The 19,937-nt window shown below is 37.1% G+C and overlaps 1 protein-coding gene across 1 annotated transcript; it reads right to left on the minus strand.

Moving 5' to 3' along the window:
* Positions 1–1,630: 1,630 nt before the first annotated feature.
* On the minus strand, positions 1,631–19,519 carry LOC125673350 (GTP-binding protein GEM-like). The gene is made up of 4 exons (XM_056166757.1): positions 18,501–19,519; positions 8,836–8,921; positions 3,283–3,466; positions 1,631–2,283 (listed from the first exon to the last, which is right to left on the minus strand). Exons 1-4 carry the CDS (start codon positions 19,009–19,011, stop codon positions 2,027–2,029), a joined length of 1,038 nt encoding a protein of 345 aa, XP_056022732.1. The 5' UTR covers positions 19,012–19,519; the 3' UTR covers positions 1,631–2,026.
* Positions 19,520–19,937: the final 418 nt, after the last annotated feature.

Here is a 19,937-nt window from a genome sequence, read left to right on the forward strand (position 1 = left end):
TAACTTTTCTTACTTTTAGTAGCTGGCTACTAGTAACTGGCTACTAGTAGCTAACTTTTCCTGGTTCAAGTAGCTGGCTACTAGTAGCCAACTTTTCTCTTTTTAAGTAGCCAGTTACTAGTAGCTGGTTACTAGTAGCCAACTTTACCGATCTATCTAAATTGCCAGTACAACCTGTCATTAGGTGGAACGCTGTCTGACGTGTTTCACACCAATTGTTCGGCCGTTCTTTTCCTAGGTACCTGATACCACCTCTGGTATGTCCAGTAAGCCATGTTTGCCAAACTCTTTTAATTTGTATTCTTTATAGGATTTATGAAATTGATCGCTGTTCGTTATCTTCATCTTTTTCATTTAGATTTGAACAATCAAAATAATAATGTAATTCAATTGATCAAGTCACTAAAACATTTTTTCATGCACCATTATTTTATATGTATACATGATTTGCTGAATAAACGGTGAATGGTTCACGGTAAACGGGTTGCTGATCAAAGTCTGCCAGCAAAAAAAAAAAAAACAGCTCCCATGTTTGGACTCTAGGAGTAATGTGATTATTATGCATGATGTCGTGAAAAAATGACAGAGAATGATTTATATTCTTAGGGTTCAATAGTCTCATTTGAAGTAAGAATTTCGCAAATTTTATGGTCGTTACAAGGATTTTATTTGCAGATTATACAACCTATTAATTGCATGAGATCGATTATTGTCTAATGGCACCTGGCCCCACCTCTAATGTTTCCAGGAACCCGCTGTGTTTGCTCTGTTCTCGGTTTTGTATTACATGTATATATATATATATATATATATATGATTTATGAGAGAGATCACTTTTCATTATTCTCACCTTTTTTCTTTTTTTTTTTTTTGAATTTTCGTTAAATAACTGAAAATGAATTATACAGTGTAGTATATTTTCCACACATTAAAATCACCCCCAAAAATTATAAAGATCACAAGTGGCAGAGGCTTCCTTCATTCAAGAGATGGTTAACATGTCGACTTCAGTTGTGGTATATACTGCCTGCATCCTTTATCATCTGCTAGCGATGATTTGTTCCGACTTTTAGCGTATATAATATATAAGTCATATTCACTTACAACTTTCTTCTGATTAAAATAAGACCTTTTGATCCGTTCCGTTATTGTTATGTCGCTACACAAAGTTTGATGAAGCGGTAGCGGATTCAAAACAGCTAATTTTAATTAGATTGCAATCATAACTAACTGTAAAATAACTTACTGGTCTACGGTCAGATGAAAAAAAAATCTTTCATTGTTTAAAGTGGATCGTATCTGCCATTTATGACCTTAATTCGCTTTTATGGCAACGATATTACATTATTTAATATCAGTAATTAGTAAGGAATTGATCAATCAATTACAGTGTAACTGTCACAAACTGAATATTGTGCAACCCAAAGTTCTGTGCAATTCGTTGTAAACTGCATGGTACCAAGTGTATCTAGTAAAACACTGGATGTGATACACTGTATTTGTCCAGATGACGTATTATTTGCCCAGATGACGCATTATTTGTCCAGATGACGCATTATTTGTCCAGATGACGCATTATTTGTCTAGATGACGCATTATCCCTGCTTAAGAGGTTCACAGAAGATTAGTAGTCAATGAAACGTTTTATCGCTATATAATCACACAAACCTATACAGAGTCCATTAATGTCTTTATGAACAATATTAACATGCTTATGTATCATTTCCATTTTCTCTTTGGGTTTGACTTGGTAGGATATTGCGGTTGTGATCGATATAAGAGCATTACCCGGGATTTCCATTCGTCGATTACGAACATATTGGTGAAAAAGCCATAAATCAATTGTCCATGATAATTTTTATCAGTTATCTGTCCATATCTAATTGCTGTAAAAGCTTTTGCTTTCATCTCGTTTTAAAGGACAAAATGGGGGAAATGGCGTTTTCAATAAGTGTCGAGATTACTTCATTACAACATGCATGTATGGTACATTAAGTGCCTTACGCAGTTCATGATTTATGAAAATTCACACATCATACAAGTTGTCGCAGGTGCTCCCCGATTTGGGTTTTCGACCAAATAGCCTATCGAGCAGCCCCAGAGCACCCGACCTCTTGACCTTCGGATTGGAGTTGGACTCGGATATGATTTCAGCAGATTTCATATTTTGTTGGAGTCTGATTTGTCGTAAAATTCCCACCAATAATTCATCAACTTGATGGTTCAACGCCACAGACGTCTCTATGTATTTACAGTTATAGGAATCTGCCAATTTTCTTGCATCTGTTAAAAGAACAAACCATGATTATTATAATTTAAAGAGATGCTGGAACTCCAAATGTTTCTCGCTTTGGCAGATCTATTTTTGTGATTCGCTGTGCGACCATTAATAGTGAAATACTGATTACTATATGTATGGCCACAATATGTTGAGATTTTGTTTTCGTTTTGCGACCTACCACTCTTGAAAACTGTGCCCTACAGCCCAGCAAACAAATAATAACTTTTAACACACTGAGAAAAACTTAATTGATTTATTAACATAGTATCTTACATCATCTGATGTCTGTAGATAAAAAATATGACCTAGTGAAAATGGATAAAGAATGCCGATTTCATAATCGCGAGTGTTCTGGAAAGATGTTTATGAAAGGCGAGGAAGACCAAAGTGGGGAGGGGTGTTTGTTTTTTGTTCTGATTGGGGTTTTTTTGGGGGGTGGGGGGGATGAGATGCTACAGAATTTCTGTGAAAAAAGTGCCCATTCACAGATGGAAAACGGCTATAAAAGCCAATAAAATTATGACGTTCGTATTTAACATATCACTCGTTTGATTAAAGCATTTAAACCCCTAAAATTGTAACATAAATCACGACTGTATAAAAGATATGCTATCAACTACTATAGTAAAAGAAATTCTTCCGAATAACACTAATCGTGACATCGTCTTTGAAGTTCGCAAAACAAAAATCTAGCAGTATTTTTCTAATCACTGGAAGAGGAAATTGTGACAACCGCAAAACCGATTTTGTGTTCCCGCCAGCGATCTGTTATTTCTGGAACTAAACCGCTGATCGCTAACCTATATATGACAACTTCAAACTGAATACTCGCGCTTTGAGCTCACTAGACAATGATGTCCAATACAGTCTAACGTTTCTCTATGGATCACTGTGACCTTATTTTACTTCAAACTTAGAACTTAACCGACACCAGTTAAAACGAAAAAGCAAATTCAGCAGTTTGTGTTACAAATTGTAGATGGAATTCAGACAAGCCCTACCAGACGCCGGAACGCCCCTTTTTCGCACCAGGTCGATCTTATTGGCAACAATGATGATGGTTTTGTTGATTTTCAGATCGTTTCGGATTTTGTTGAGGTTGTCTTTGGCGATCTGGAAGGTGGGCGGACTGTTAACTGAGAACACTACCACGTAGGCGTCCACCGTCAGCGTCCTAAGTAACTCCTACAAAGATAGAGTTGACAGTGTTAACAACATAGGCGTCCACCGCCAGCGTCCTAAGTAACTCCTACAAAGATAGAGTTGACAGTGTTAACAACATAGGCGTCCACCGTCAGCGTCCTAAGTGACTCCTACAAAGATAGAGTTGACAGTGTTAACAACATAGGCGTCCACCGTCAGCGTCCTAAGTGACTCCTACAAAGATAGAGTTGACAGTGTTAACAACATAGGCGTCCACCGTCAGCGTCCTAAGTAACTCCTACAAAGATAGAGAGCTGACAGTGTTAACAACATAGGCGTCCACCGTCCTAAGTAACTCCTACAAAGATAGAATTGACAGTGTTAACAACATGGGCGTCCACCGTCACCGTCCTAAGTAACTCCTACAAAGATAGAGAGCCGACAATAATGGTACCTTACAATGACATAGTGTTGTGAGTATAAATAGTATAATAAGGAACGTTAACGGAGGCTCCAACTTGTTGGAGCAAAGCGTAGTCAGCATCTCATGGTACCAAATAAGGGGTGGATCCAGGATATTTTAATGGGGGGTCTACCATTAATTTTGATTTTCAAAGAGGAAGGGTTCCATCCTCAAAATGTGTTATCTTTCCCCCTTTTCTAGCAAATTTTTCTGACAAAAGGGGGCGGGGTTTCAACCCCCGGAACACCCCACACCTTCTGGATCCGTCAATATAAAGGACGATGCTTCAGAAATCAACATGCACGTAGAAAAGAAAAGCAATGTTAATACATTGTAATAAATCGTTACTTCAGAGCAGGGTGCTAATCTAGAGCGAATCAACAAAGATAAAGACATTTTAGTTTTTTATTCTCCTTTATTATCGTCACTGGGAGATCTGCATTGTCTCACATTTTCACTTTTTAGGTTATCAGCATTCGCATTTATCATAAAGACTTTTAAATGAACTTGTACTAATCGGTCTTCAACGAGAACTTCCGTATCTGAAATGATCAATGACGATAACTTTGAAGTGTACCGTGATTGTTCTCTCTCTGATATGTTAATTACAAATCTATACATAACATATCGACAAAGAAATGCAATTAATGTTCAGCTTCAGTGTCTCTTATCGCCTTCAATCGCCTTTAAATAAGATAATATGGTAAAATTAAAATGTTATAGAGATTTCTGTGGCAATCTAACGGATATGACACAAAACCGTATATAAAATCAATATCAGAAATCAATATGTGTTTGGAATATTCAGAGACACTTCTGAAATAAATAATGGATGAATTCGATAAGCAAAATGAATGACGGTTTTACACTTGTAATGTTGGGAGAGGCATCGCGTGAAGTTCTTGTTACATGTAAATCAATTCGAACATTACCCTCCAGTTCAAAAAAATATCCAATTCATTTCATAATTTATGTCTGAATGAGAGCGATATCAGAAGGAGAGAGCTGTAAATATTGACACAGTATGGCTTGCTTGTCATCTAAATCAGAGACGGACAATCAGTTGCACAGCCTAAATCGAAACGACTTTAATCAACTACACGAATTTCACTACTTTTAACTCTGTGTGGTTAGAATACAGTTAAACCACAGGGGCTAAGCCCGTTTTGGCCCGAACTCTGTGATACCATTTATGGCTTAGCCCCTGTGAGTTAAACATATTTTTTGAGGTCACATATATAGGGATAAATCATGTTGTTTCACACACGATGTATGTTGTGCAAGAAATATCCTTATATCTTAGAAATTTCAAAATTCTCCGTACTAGAATTAATAAATAGGTTAGCGCCCTCGCTCTTCATGAAGTAGTCCGGCGTGACATGTCGTAGTTCCTATCCTCATGTATTTTAAACAAGAGCATCGCAAACGGTACATAATACGCCCGTGGAAATGCTTACCTAGGGTGCTTCTGAAGCCATAATTTGTAAAACTTTGCTTCAGGCAGTATCAGCCATCCGAACATGTAGGCTAGTTAATCCAAGTATGTGACCGTGTTATTTCTCAGTTTCAGCTATGTATGTTTGTAACTCAGGGGGTGTAGGTTATGTTTCTCAGAAATGTATACCTCAGTGTTGTACTCTTCATTTTTGTGTAATCTTTTTATTTTTTATTTTACATTTCTCTCTATAAAAATGTATCATTGTTTCCCAAGCAGTGGTGACGTCTCCATATCAGTGAAATATTCTCGAGAGGAACGTTATACAACATTCAATCAATCAATCAATCAATATACGCGATCATCCCTACATTATTATTTCCGTTTGTAGATTTCAGAATCTCTGTATCAGACAGCTGCATGAATATTAGTTTAAAATGCATTCTCCATAAAGGTGTAAAATTCCATTTTGAAAATAATGAAAAATAAATATTTGGTTACAGCGTTCTTTATCGTTTTTCCAAAAAATAAATATCTTGAGATCATTTAGGTATGAATGGAATTTTTTTTAATGCTACTCTTTGCTAAGATATGTTATATCAGATAACCAATTCCAGACAATAAAAACAACCAATCCGATTAAAATCAGCTCCTCGAACCGCTCTTTTTCTTTTGCTGTCGCTACACGAGGTCTCGTGTAGCGATAACAACAACAACAAAAATAAAGGAGCGGATCAAGGAGCTGACTTTAATGAGATTGTAAAAACAACAGAAACGCGATAGGGGTAGGGTTTTAATCTGTCCAGGCATTCGATATCTATTAAGGCCAGTGGAAAAGTTATTAATTTTTTCAAGTATGTGCATAAACATAGATTTGCCTACATGTGAACATCAATAATCAAGCATTATACTTCACCTGAAAATACAATAAATTGACAAGCTATTTTTTCAAAATACATCATATTCCAATGACGATACCTCAAAATAAGTGACCTCCAGAAACCTAAAATGTATTTTAAATCATGACTTAGATAGTGCACTGTCGATATAACATTTGAATGGGAAAGATATATATATGACCACTTGCTACTCAGATGCCCATTATACAGAAGTGTGTAACAAGTAATGTTAACCAGAACAAACAAGAGGTGTAACAGTTTGAAAACAAATTTAATCTATATTTGAACACCAATAACCTGCATATATTATAATATACATTTGCAAAGTACCAACAAATCCTTTAAAATTACGTTTCTTATCTTCATAAATTTTCAGAAAGTCTATCTTTTAATTCCCAAAAATCTCAGAATGCGCTTTCTCCATGTTCTCCCTAGTCTCACTACTCGGGGTTCTTCCGCAGGAGAAAGTCCCGTGGTGCAGATAAACCTAAACTGTAAAGGCTTTGGTTTCGCAGACTTGGTCTCCTCTTCTGTGCTTTGGGTATCTGGTGCAAGTTTAAAGCTTTCTACGCTTGATAAAAACAGCTTTCTAGGAACGAACTTGCATGTTTTCTCTGATTCTAATGCAGTAAGCTTCCCAGATTTGTCAAGTCTACCTGTGAATGACTTGGTTTTCTGTTTTAACTCTTGTAATTTCACAGGTTTCATTAGTTCGGCATGTTTTTGTAGACATTCGTTGTCCTGGCTTACATCTGAAGTGTGAACATTTTCTGTTTCTACTATAACCCTGTCGCCATCCTGATCTAGTTTCTGGACTGTTATATCTTGGCGAACTATTGTACATGCATTTTCTATAATACTCAGGATGTATCCTGCAACATCCTCTGTTTTGATATCAAGTTCTTCGCTACTGATCTCGGGAACAGAATGTGTGATTTGTCCGTTCTCGGCCTCCCCATTCAGTATAGTCCGTCCGCTGTCAATGGTTGCTGAGACTTTAAGCAAGATACAATCAATTGTAGTTCCATATATTTAAAAGAATGATTTTCCCCCTGCGCGATTCTTCTCATTTCCTCTTCTTCTTTTCTCTTAATTTTTGTACCCCTGATTAAGAAATTTTGTGTAATTTTCAGGTATAATCAGTTGTATACAAAGGAACTATTTGATGTTGGTAGCTGAGGCTACTTCCTGAGGTGCACTCAGGCTGTTTACACACATGTGAAAAACATATGGATTTGAGAGTAGTCTTGCTTGTGGGTAAATACTTTTGAAAATTCTGCGTAGCATGTTGTTTTTGCGGTGTCGGCAGACGAGACGGGTAACAATGAACATTTCCGCTGTACATAGCGTTATTCGGCATCAGCGCGTTGATAAGTGATAAATTACAACTTTCTCTAACGATTCATTCCAAATATGTTATGATATCCTTCCTTAGAGATCAGGTGCAAGGGGGGGGGGGGGTGTCACAATTTGTAATTTTTGCCATTATGCATTTTTACGCCAAGGCTGTGGAAGATTTAATGTGCAAAAATAATTTTCAAAAATGACCAAATAAGCCGGTATGGGGTTATTTGAGTATTTTAGTTGAATACACAAAAATCATTACCGTGACCAGGCTGTGACGTACTTTCTTTGTCTAATAATGCATGCAATTATTCAAATAATTTTCTTGAATTCACTTAAAGATATCGTTCATTCAGTTAATGTGCGCAACAATTCAAACACGCATTAAAAAGTCCTTCCTTTATGCAATATTACTTAATTCTGATTTCCCACGCTTGCGCGGGGTTTCATGTAAAACTTATACGGTACCAATTTTGAGGCACCAGATGCGCATTTCGACAAATAATGTCTCTTCAGTGATGCTCAAGCCGAAATTTTTGAAATTCGAAATGACAAAAAACTTGTAAGAGCTAGTTTAATATGATATTTCCTCAAAACTGACTAAGTTCAACACTCCATAATTTTCTTTTTAAGAAATTGAAGAAAATCAAAATCTTTAACCATATAAACACTCTGTAAAACAAGATGGTCCTCGCTTGAAAATTGTGGGAGGAGTTCGATCGCTGGACAACTCATCTATTCTCCATATAACAATTTTCAAATAAGGGGCAAAACTCTTGTAAGAGAGGTCGAAATGGATCAAAATTGCAACATGATCTTGAGTGACCCACACAGAAGCTACATACCAAGCTTGATATGAGACAGAGAAATGAAATTAGAAACGGAAAACTCCGAAAGGACGGACGGACGGACGTACATACATCATGGTACCATAATACGTCCCGTCTAGAAAATATACGTACTACATATTCATCAAGATTCACACGCACTCATGAGGAATGGCTATTGCTTACAAGAGAGAATAAACAACAATTTTTAAAATTTGACAATAAATACAGGTATGTTCATTGTGTGTTGTACTCCATTTTGGTTTGTTTTTTTATACATTGATGAAGTGAAGGTGTATTAACTATGTACAGTGTGTTTCTGAAATTCAATGGCTGTGGACTATTACGACTCTGCTTACCCTTGTTTCTTCTCTAGTCAATCGATGAATGGCACATTAAGGCGCTGTAACAATGTAATATTTACCATGTATAGGTCACCATACCTGATTGTCGGTGACGTCATGGAATTCTAACGTGGACTCCTCTCCATCTAGAAGTACCGACACGGTCATTTCATCTTCTACATCACCTGAGAAATATATAGATACATCTAAAAGTACCGACACGGTCATTTCATCTCCTACATCACCTGATAAATCTATATATACATCTAAAAGTACCGACACGGTCTTTCATCTTCTACATCACCTAAGATTGTATCCATGTTGTGGATCCGACACATTTAGGTACCGGGTGTTGTTGGAACTTAGTGCTTATATATATGTATACATACACACACATATATATACATGTATATATCGTAAAAGGTGCAAAATATGCCATTCCGTCAAATTGAAAACTTTGTATTCTTGTATTAATATAAAATCTACATTACGACACCCCTTCCCGCCTAAGAAACGACACCCACGTGACCACAAGAATAACATAGAATAACAATTTGGATTCTGGGGAGGATCATCATGATACACATACACTATTGTAACTGCCCCGAGCTTTTCCTTGTGGAACCACAGGAAGCCTTGGTAATGGACAGACGTCTCGTATTATTCCTCAGTTTTTTCAGTCTAGTTTCCATTAGTGTTTCAGATTAATTTTCACTATTTAAGGTTTCTCATTAGATTGTCGATCTTGAACATCGGCTGTATCGGGTGAGTAGGACTTCATATCTGGCATTAATGCTATATATAGACATTTTCTTTTCGATTTTTTTCACCTAGTTGTATCCATAATCAAGGCTCTATGTGTGGGATATCACAACTTTCTTTCAATCCTTGGTGACGAACAATGGAGGGATTGCCTTACACATAGAACGCATTACAACACTTCGGATCATTATATGTATTTGCATTCAAACAGTTTTGTTTTCAATAATAATGATCTTCATTATATCTGATCTTGCACTTCTTATGAATAAAAAAACCCCACTTTATATTTCTCGCATTTCCCAGACTCTGACTTTATCAGTCGTGTGAGAGAGTTCTCGAGAAGAAGTAAACCGTAACAATCAGCTATGTCACGATGGTCCACAGTGTACATGTATATGTTTCACGGAAAGCATCTTGTAAATCAGACCATTGGGCGACTAGAAAAAAGATTGCATTGGGCGACTAAAAAAAGATTGCATTGGGCGACTAGAAAAAGATAGCGTTGGGCGACCAGAAAAAGAATGTCTCTACCTTAAACAAGGATTACCCATGGAAGCCATATGGCTTATTTCCAATGGGGTCCTTAACCTTATAGAGTAACATACACGATATATTGTAATTAACATAACAACGAAAAGAGTGATTATTGAGAAAAAATGAAAGACATTCAAATTGAAAGACGTGGTACTACTCTAGATTATAACTTACAACAATACTGATTATCAATAATTACTGGAGCATCTTTATTACATGATTAAATAATTCCGAGCGTTCTGATTGGCTGACATGCAACAAACTAGAACAAATATCACGTTATATTCACCTCCACGTGCCCTCGAGGTGAATACCGGTATACCATTTGATTTGTTTCAAATCGGACCAAAATAAATTGGGAATTCCAAAATTTGATATGTTATTACTTTCTAGATATTCAAAGAAAACTCATGTTTCTCTAATCACTTTCGGCCATGCCTTACAAGTATAAGGATAACCGACAAAGTATCGTTTTGTAGCCGGTTTCGGTGTTCTCATTTATTCAGTTTATATGATTATTGATATTTTCTCGATCAATGCGATGTTTTGCTAAGAAGTACAATATTCAACGAGTCCTTCTCATGTTTAAAAAAAAACACGACATGCCCTCCTTTAATCAATAAAAATATTCCATAATTTATGTCTTAATCTCTTTAGAAAAACTGTTAGATATTTCCTAGAAGTTTGAGCGATGTCTTGATACGAGATACATTTTCCAAATTAAAAGGTACAGCATTTGAGTCGGGCTAATTGACAAATGGTTCATTTTTCTTCCTGTTCACAAAAAGACGACAAACCTTTTCAATAGACAGTACATGATATGTTTATCCCGTGGGGATCCGGGTTAGAATAGGTTCTCTTGCTTGTCGTAAGAGGCGACTAAATAAGGCGGTCCCTCGGATGAGAACGCAAACCCGAGGTCCCGTGTCACAGCAGGTGTGGCATGATAAAGATCCCTCCCTGCTCAAAGGCCGTAAGCGCCGATCAAAGGCCTAAATTTTGCATACGAGTGAACAACCCACTGTTCTGTTGAACAATAAAAACTTTGGTAGAACATGTAAAAGGCAGTAAGCTAGTTTGGCTTGTTTGGAACCTTTTGTCCAGATTTCTATGAGGCACCGTTTTTGGTATTTATTACGATTAAGCGATGTATTATATATTGGAATTGGTAATATCAACTGTTTAAATAAATGATATCACTAACTCAATTTGAATAGGTTCGATCATAGTCATTTAAATTCTTTAATATATTTACTTTCGATAAACATAGACATTACTTGTGGTAGTCATCGTGACATAGATTAGACCTGGTTATTTGAGACCTCGCATATTCGTGGAAGCAGTTGTTCTTTCAAATATCGAAATGAATTAGAGATATCACATATTTGAATGGATATCACCTATTTAATTCCAATAGGTAATATCCTCTACTGGTGATAATGGGTGTTGGCTGGTTGGTTGTAGGGATGTAACTACCAAAACGATCTCTCACAAATGCCACCTATTCCATCAGGTAATACATGTATGATTTATTACTGTAGAATCATTTAAATTCGTGGGGGTCAATTTTCGTGGATTGCTGAATTTTTACGGGTTCATGGGGGCGTAATTTTGCGGATTTATATATTTGTAAGAAAGATAACTCTGGAATGTAAATAGTTGTCTTTATTCGTTGAGGATGTAAATTCGTGGGTGAGGGGTACTACTTTCTATCATTTTTAATAAAGTGAAATTATTCCAAAAGAATGTCGTTTTTGTCAGTTTTGTAAAACTACTGTTGAAGATGAGTTACATTTTTTATATGACTGCTTCATGTATAAAGATATAAGAAAGAAATATTACCCTTTGAACATCTACAATTTAATTCAGACGATGATATATCAAAGGAAAACCATTGTAAAGTACTATGCAACCCTGTCAATGTAGTTCATGCTAGAAGGTTTTGTGAATTTTTACATGAATGTTTTGAATTGCGCACCAAAAGTAGAGTGCTATAACTACATTTAATTTATGTAATATGCAATACTAAATTGCATACATAGTCTAATATCACAGGTACATATCAAATATATACTTGTATTTACATATATGTAAATTAACTGTTAGTAATTAGTTTATTGTCATTATATATCTCATATTGTGTAACATGATTGTATGCCAACATGCTTGGTGAATCAATAAATAATTGAATTGAAAAAAGTGAAATTAGTAAAATGACGCTAATTTTAAAGGTTTTTGGAAAAAATTAAGTTCTCCCAATAAAGTAATTCAAGAAATGAAAAGATTTTGTCATCTATTTCACCAGGAGTGGAAGAAATTACTGCTTTTTTGTCATTTAGTACATTTTTCTAAACAAGATACCACGATTTACCTTCAATTTGAAAATCCCCCCCCCCCTTTAAATCTGCCACTGTCAGTGATACAGCTATAATTCAAATTAACAGTTCCGTCACCAGAAGCTACGGGAGAGGTTTAATAAGTACAACTCGAACACAAAACTAAGAAAATTATACCGCGGTCTAAGTGCGTGATAGTGTTGGTCAATGTACGGTGTCAACAAGAAAATGCATCTTGAAATTTAATAAAGCTGGAAATTATCGACCACAGTAAGCCCAGTGGGTATCAGGGTCCTGGCTATTCCCGGCTTTTATTCCATATGGGGAATTAATGAAGACCGGCTGGACCTGTTAAACTCCTTGTATTAATCAAATCACTCCGAATCGATCGAAGAATATTAGTGGCCGCGCTATTTATCAAACTTCAGGAGAACGTTTATAGGGCTTCTTAACTGATTCGCTTTACCCAAATGATTTTACAATTCAGAAAACTGAAGTAATATATTCCATTAAGACCGATGTATTTGGAAGAGCACATTTTAAACCTATAATGTCCATTCACACAAGCAGAGAGAGAGAGAGAGGGGGGGGGGGGTAGGGAGGAGTGGGGCACTGAATTTCAACAACACCAGATAACTCTAAGTGTCGGATCCACAACATTGGATACAAGGTCAAATACAAGAATTATGGAAAGCACTGACATGACCAACGACACGAACAATTAGATTGTCACAACCAATGTGGATCCGCCCATTGAACGAATAGGACGTGTCCTAATTCTCTCCCTATAAAACATTGATTAGCAAGCCAAAAACAATAAACATGCAATTTGCAGTGTAAATAAGTTTGTAGATTTAGTTTCGTTTTAGTGCTAGTGTTTTTGTATATCTTTAATCATCTTATGTAAACCTTTTCGTTTGTTCCCGAGGAAGGGACAAGTCGTTCCGGAAAGACAACCCATTTGTTCAAATTAGTGCATGTAATATAGTTTAGCGGAAAATATATAACGAAACCATGAAAATCTACTCAAGATCCATTAGTAACCGATTCCAAATAATCTGATATCGGTTAAAAGATGTACACAATACCGATTACGCGTCCGTTCGGATCATTTAAGAAATGAACAGCACTTTTGAGCTGTTCATGGTCAATATGAACGGATCTGGATTTGAGGCAAATTCTGTGAATCGCTTGCGCGATTCACAGAGAATTTGCCTCAAATCCAAATCCGTTCATATTGACCATGAACAGATCAAAAGCGCTGTTCAATTCTTATATTTATATTCATTTACTAAAACACCGTTTGTTTACATTGCTTCTATTTTGTTGCATAAAACGAACTCCTAGCTTCTGTCACAGTAGTTATTGTGACGTACGTCAACACAGACATGACGTCGCATTTCGTCTCACCCTGCCTTTTATCTACATTGCAAGGTGCACTGTATTTTGGAGGTAATAATCCACGAAAGTTTACAATTATGACTTGCGAGATCTTTGTAACAGATGTTGTATTTTTTCAAGTCATTACGCTCTCTCAGTCGCGTGCTTTAAACTAACTAGTTAATAATCCGTTCATATATAATCAATATGAACGGATTGTGGACCGCGCGCTGAAATTGGTTGGTTCATGGAGGAAAATGCGATTTGTAATCTAAATATAACTATGTGATCTTATTTCATTTTGTCAATGAAGCTTTGATCCTTCTCAGAGGGGGGGATCTGTACTCTTCGTAAACAATATAATGCAAATAACCTATTGACGAACATTTTTCTGTTTTGTGGCAATGCTCCAGACATGTTTCTTTTTCTTGTCTTGGTATAAACCATGCATACAGAAAATTAATTTCCACTCCGGAACTCCGACACCAAAGACGATTCCCCTTGGCTACATTAGCTGCAACCTTTCGGCGATATACATCGTCCAAAAGACATCAAACATTTTCAGCGTCTAATTTGAATTTCTAATGAATTATAAATTGTATTTATTCATCAAAACCGACAAGGAATCGACCAAATAGTTTTCTTTTTTGTATTATCTGTCTACTTAATAATGTGCCATATGCATCGATATCACGGCAATGAAATGGCACGTGCATTCTGCGAGAAATATTTTTGTAGAACACTGTAATCATAATGCGAGGGGGGAAGCATGGCCACGGCCGATACCTTTGATTTACATTAGCTATCAATCCAAACATGTTTTTGAACCAATGACCTCGGAAAAAGTTTCGCCTGGGATATTCCATTTTACTACTCACTCGCAACATTTGTGGTGGGGACAAGTACCCTGTAATCGCCCCCTTATTCGTGAGTCTGTGTTCGTGTGGTTCACCGGACGTATTATGTAAGCTCATAAGGGTGCCCGGGTAGTGTAGTGGTTAACACACTCGTTTCTCACCGCTGCGATCCCGATGTGAGTTCGATCCCTGTGATCGGCAGTGGTTGTATATGAGATGTCGCCCACTAGGATACGTGATTTTCCTCCGGGTACTCCGGTTTCCTCCCACAAAAAGACTAGTAAATAACTAGTATAGCTAATGTTCACTGTTGACCATGTATGTCCGACTTTAAAAATAAAGATTATTGTCATTTATTTATCATGGCGCATGTCATCAAAAGACACGGAATTGCAGATAGTGTAATATAGTCGAATAACAGTACTTATAACCTGATTGATTTGATGCTATGTATTTCATACATTCTAACAGTGTGTGACGGTGTGTGAAATCATGATAGCGAGAAGTGCATTGTGCGACAGTGTGTGAAATCGTGATAGTGAGAAGTGCATTGTGCGACAGTGTGTGAAATCGTGATAGCGAGAAGTGCATTGTGCGACAGTGTGTGAAATCGTGATAGCGAGAAGTGCATTGTGCGACAGTGTGTGAAATCGTGATAGCGAGAAGTGCACTGTGCGACAGTGTGTGAAATCGTGACAGCGAGAAGTGCACTGTGCGACAGTGTGTGAAATCGTGATAGCGAGAAGTGCATTGTGCGACAGTGTGTGAAATCGTGATAGCGAGAAGTGCATTGTGCGACAGTGTGTGAAATCGTGATAGCGAGAAGTGCATTGTGCGACAGTGTGTGAAATCGTGATAGCGAGAAGTGCATTGTGCGACAGTGTGTGAAATCGTGATAGCGAGAAGTGCATTGTGCGACGGTGTGTGAAATCGTGATAGTGAGAATTGAAGTTTGTGAGTGCGCAACGGTGTGTGAATTTTGAAAATACGTTTGGTTTTTTTACCGACGTAATGACGCTACAGACAAAATGCTACATAGTTTAATGTACATGTACGTTCAGCTCTCAGTGTATATTAGCTACGACACCAGACTTCGCAGGGACGGTTCAAGGAATTTTAAAAAAGGGGGTCTATCATTATTTTGGATTTGAAGGGTGGGGGGGTCCACCCTTAAAATATGTTAAGACGGTGATGTGTAGTGTAAAATCGTACGCAACTGTTGCACATATATGCAAATAGCCCCAGCAGGATACCATACGTATTGAATCGAAAGGGTTTGTTACGGATGGCTCTGTAGCTCTCCAGTCGATCCCCGATTTTCCCCGTAAGAGCTACAGTGCAGCTGAGACCCTAACTCAGGGTAAGAAGTGAAATCGTCCAGAAACGGTGATAAAATAAAGAGACGGACGCACCCATTCAAGTGTTCTAACAACTCTTTATACTACGTCACGATATGGTGGATTTAATGCTTCAGGTGAATTGTTTACGTGTCGAGTCACCTAAAGAACCATCCCTACTGAAGAAGTCAACAAGACAAAATGAATAATTTCCCATTGTGGACCCTTTGCAGGACAGTATCCAATTAAACCAATGATACTAAACAATATTGAAGTGGAGTGAAGAACGCAGTGGTTGCGTTGTATAGCTATAGTGCATGTATAACATCTGGACCCAGTTGTATAGCTATTGTGCATGAATAACATCTGGACTCAGTTGTATAGCTATAGTGCATGAATAACATCTGGACCCAGTTGTATAGCTATAGTGCATGTATAACATCTGGACCCAGTTGTATAGCTATTGTGCATGAATAACATCTGGACCCAGTTGTATAGCTATAGTGCATGTATAACATCTGGACCCAGTTGCACGAAGGTTAGCTAACTTTAACAGTTAACTTGTCATGAACTTGAACATTTTTATAGTGTTAACTATCAGTTAAACTAACTTGTGCAACTGGGTCCTGTACTGAAAATAAAATCAATACGGTGCGAATTTGATTCGAACACCACTCATAGGCTATCGACGGACAAATGAAGAAGCATCAAAATTGGTACCGTATAAGTTTTACATGCTACCAGAGCATGAAGCCTAAATATACCCCTGTGTTCTAGCCTACTTACACCGGTTCTGGTGTTTAACCATTAATAAATGTCTGGAGCTGTGTAGGTTATGTCAAACTAGACGCAGTGGGATTCTAACTTCTGTTTCCGCTCACGTTTGGTAACAGTTTTCAGGTGCAAATAGAAATGCAGCACACCAACACAATGATCGGTACACAATGAAAACATTTCTATATTGTGTTGTTTGCACTCTCATTTTTCTATTTCAATGTAAATCACATCGAATTTCTGCTGCCTGGACTCAAAGCAAAGTAATTGTAACAAGAGCTTGGGATTTAAGAATAGATTGTTTTCCCCATTCAGACAAATTAGATGATATGTGCTTGAAAATTTTTCACTTATGAGCCGTGTAGGCACAACACTCTTTCTTACATAAAGGTGTAACATTGAACGTCCGGGGAACTTTAAGTATAGAGGACTATATTTTCGGTTAATTAACGGCGTATCAAAATATCACGTTATTTCCTCAATAAAAATTTTGAAAGTACATCTAGGGATGTTATTACTGTTTGTTGTTTTTACGTCCCATCCAGAATTTTCCACTCATATTGAGACCAGCTGTAGGTGAGGTACCACAAATTTACACCTATACTTAGCGATCAGGGTCGTAGCAGTGAGGGTTCATTAAGGTGCCAGCGCCTACCGCGACACGGAACCTCCGTTTTTAATGTCATATCTTGGCACACTGATTTTGACTACGAATAACTCCATTTACCTGATCAGGATATACGAATCACGGCGGGTGTGACGATGTTTACTCCTCCTAGTCATCTGATCCCACCTACATGCATGGGTCCGTGTTTGCCCAACTATCTATATTGTATTGCTTATAGGAGTTATGAGATTGATCACTGTTCGTTATCTTCACCTTTCATTCGAAAGACCCGTAATGACTACGCAGTCATGGCACAAGTGGAGTTCGAACTCACGACCTCCCGGTTACGAAGCTATCGTTCTGCCAATGAACTACCGCGACAGGTTAATAGAACTTGTGAAATCAAAGCAAGAAAATATTTTCAAAATTATGTAAATAAGTAGTAACTGACAAAAGTAACAGAGTATAGCAAAGCACGACATCTTAAACTTGCTACCCTTCTGGGCGCCATTGTATATACTCTACTATAAATTTTTCCTTTTAGAAATTTAAAACAAATCCTTTTCTCTTTCTTACATGATCCAATACCCCCTCATTCAGTTTATGTTTAGTATGTGTCGTATTAAACCAGTGTTATCATTTAATTTTTTTTTATAGAAAATCTAAGTAGTGAAATAAAATCTAAAATTATCGGAGAAAATTCGGTCGACCATTGATTTTCTTGAGTTTGCCAATGTTTATCAGTTTTGCTATATGTACAAATAGAATGTTCATACATAGTGATTATGCTGCAAATTAAGACACAATTTGTAATGAACCACAAATACATTTTCTATCTGCTATAATGGAATGTCAAGGTCATTAAGTATGAAAAGTGTGACCTTGAAATGGCTTTGACACAAACACAAGAACAGCGACATCCACTTTTCATTATATAAAAAAAAATATACATTCTATAATTCTTGATGCATGCAAGCTATAACATCTCAACGATCCCAATGAATATGAGAAAAACCTTTGTCTGAAATTCATTTATCGGTTAGATATGACCGTTAATCCCAATATAAAAGAATTATTTTCCATTCATTTCTAAAAATAAAATTCATTTAGTAGTTATATAATAAAATGATAGCACACTATTTTAAATAGAATTTAAACTTTCAAATCATGTACATACCAATTGAAATTTCAAATCCGCCCATGTATTCCGACGTTTTGAATTGGTTTACAAGAGCAGTTTTGCCAACACCAACAGAGCCACAAAGCGCCACCCGGAATACATTCGGAATAGTGGTAGAGGTGGCAGGTTCGTTCGTAATCTCCAGGTCTACATTCTCCGGTTCACTTGAAATTTTTTGTGGATGTTTATCTTTATGAGAAATAAATTCCGAATAACTTCCTTCGGAGGCCAAACTGGAGTTGCTATGACGAAAAGTGTCGCCGCGATTGACGATTCCTTTAGACGTCATTTTAAAGGACCGTACGCGACGGAGAGGTTCGGCAGTAGTGCCCTCTTTCACGGCCAGAAGCTCCTTGCCTCCAGTGTCGGGCATGCTGTTTCGTCTGGGTGCATCTATGAGTTTTTGTACCCCACGAGCGCGGGGCTTATTTTTGAAAGAATTTGTCCTAGATGGAGGCGCGGATCCACAATTATTAAATATGAGTGGGCTTGAATTCGGGGATTCCATTGCAAGTACACCACAGGGTTAAAAGGCACTCACCGCAATCACGTTAAAGTGCATTTTTCACATAAAAATGTCTACAGCGTTTCATAGATCCGAAATCTTCGTAGCCTTATCTACAACATCATTTTCTTTTTATATACGTGTATCTTCAGCTATTGATCCGTGTCATGAAGGCGAATACAAGGATAAACGCTCTTTGCTATTATTGCTGTAGATATATGGTTTTCCACGTGACTGAGAATTCGCGCCGAAATAACAACGGCAGTCATACGGCATACAGACGAAGCAAAAAACAAAAAACTGGAATCTTGTTTCTGGAGATGTGATTTACCAGTATGTCAATCTCCCTGAAAAATAATATTAGCAGAGAACTAAAAGCCGTTCTTGATTCACTCTACATCGATTTACTTAGCGCACGGTACCACTACAAATCTAATAGAATTACACCAGATCAAAATAACACTTCAGATGGTAAATTAGACAAACGATGATGTACAGTAGCATTCCCCCTTACTAATATCAATATATGAACGGTATTTCCAGCCAACACAAAAAAAAATTTATGGCATTTTCTCGGAGAAAATTAGATTTTGGTAGGAATATTAATGTGTATATACATAGTTATCAGATTTGGGGGTCATTAAAGACGCAGCAAATTGTAATTACTGTGGAGAGACTCCGATAGATTGCCATGTAATCGTGGTGATTAGTGCACAAATGTCTACGTCGGTAGGTTCTTGAACTGTGCACGTCTCTGAACGAAAGAGAAAATACACCGAGGTAAAACGTAGGTGAAGATACATTGCAATGACGCAACACGGGGATCAGTAATCAATTCTCTCATAATATTCTCAGATATTTTATCTATCAATCAATATAAGCAATTCTTCGTCTGTTTTGTTTGTGTGTTTTTTGTTTTTAGCTCACCT

This window comes from Ostrea edulis, chromosome 1 (assembly GCF_947568905.1).
Source record: "Ostrea edulis chromosome 1, xbOstEdul1.1, whole genome shotgun sequence".
Lineage (NCBI taxonomy): Eukaryota > Metazoa > Mollusca > Bivalvia > Ostreida > Ostreidae > Ostrea > Ostrea edulis.

Bases quoted from the DNA above. Each gene is read 5' to 3' on its own strand.
- LOC125673350 (XM_056166757.1), bottom strand. From the start codon at position 19,011: ATGGAATCCCCGAATTCAAGCCCACTCATATTTAATAATTGTGGATCC. The intron at 3,467-8,835 runs GTATGGTGACCT...CTATCTTTGTAG, and splicing joins ATGACGTCACCGACAATCAG to GAGTTACTTAGGACGCTGAC. The intron at 2,284-3,282 runs GTAGGGCTTGTC...TTCTTTTAACAG, and splicing joins AAGGGGCGTTCCGGCGTCTG to ATGCAAGAAAATTGGCAGAT.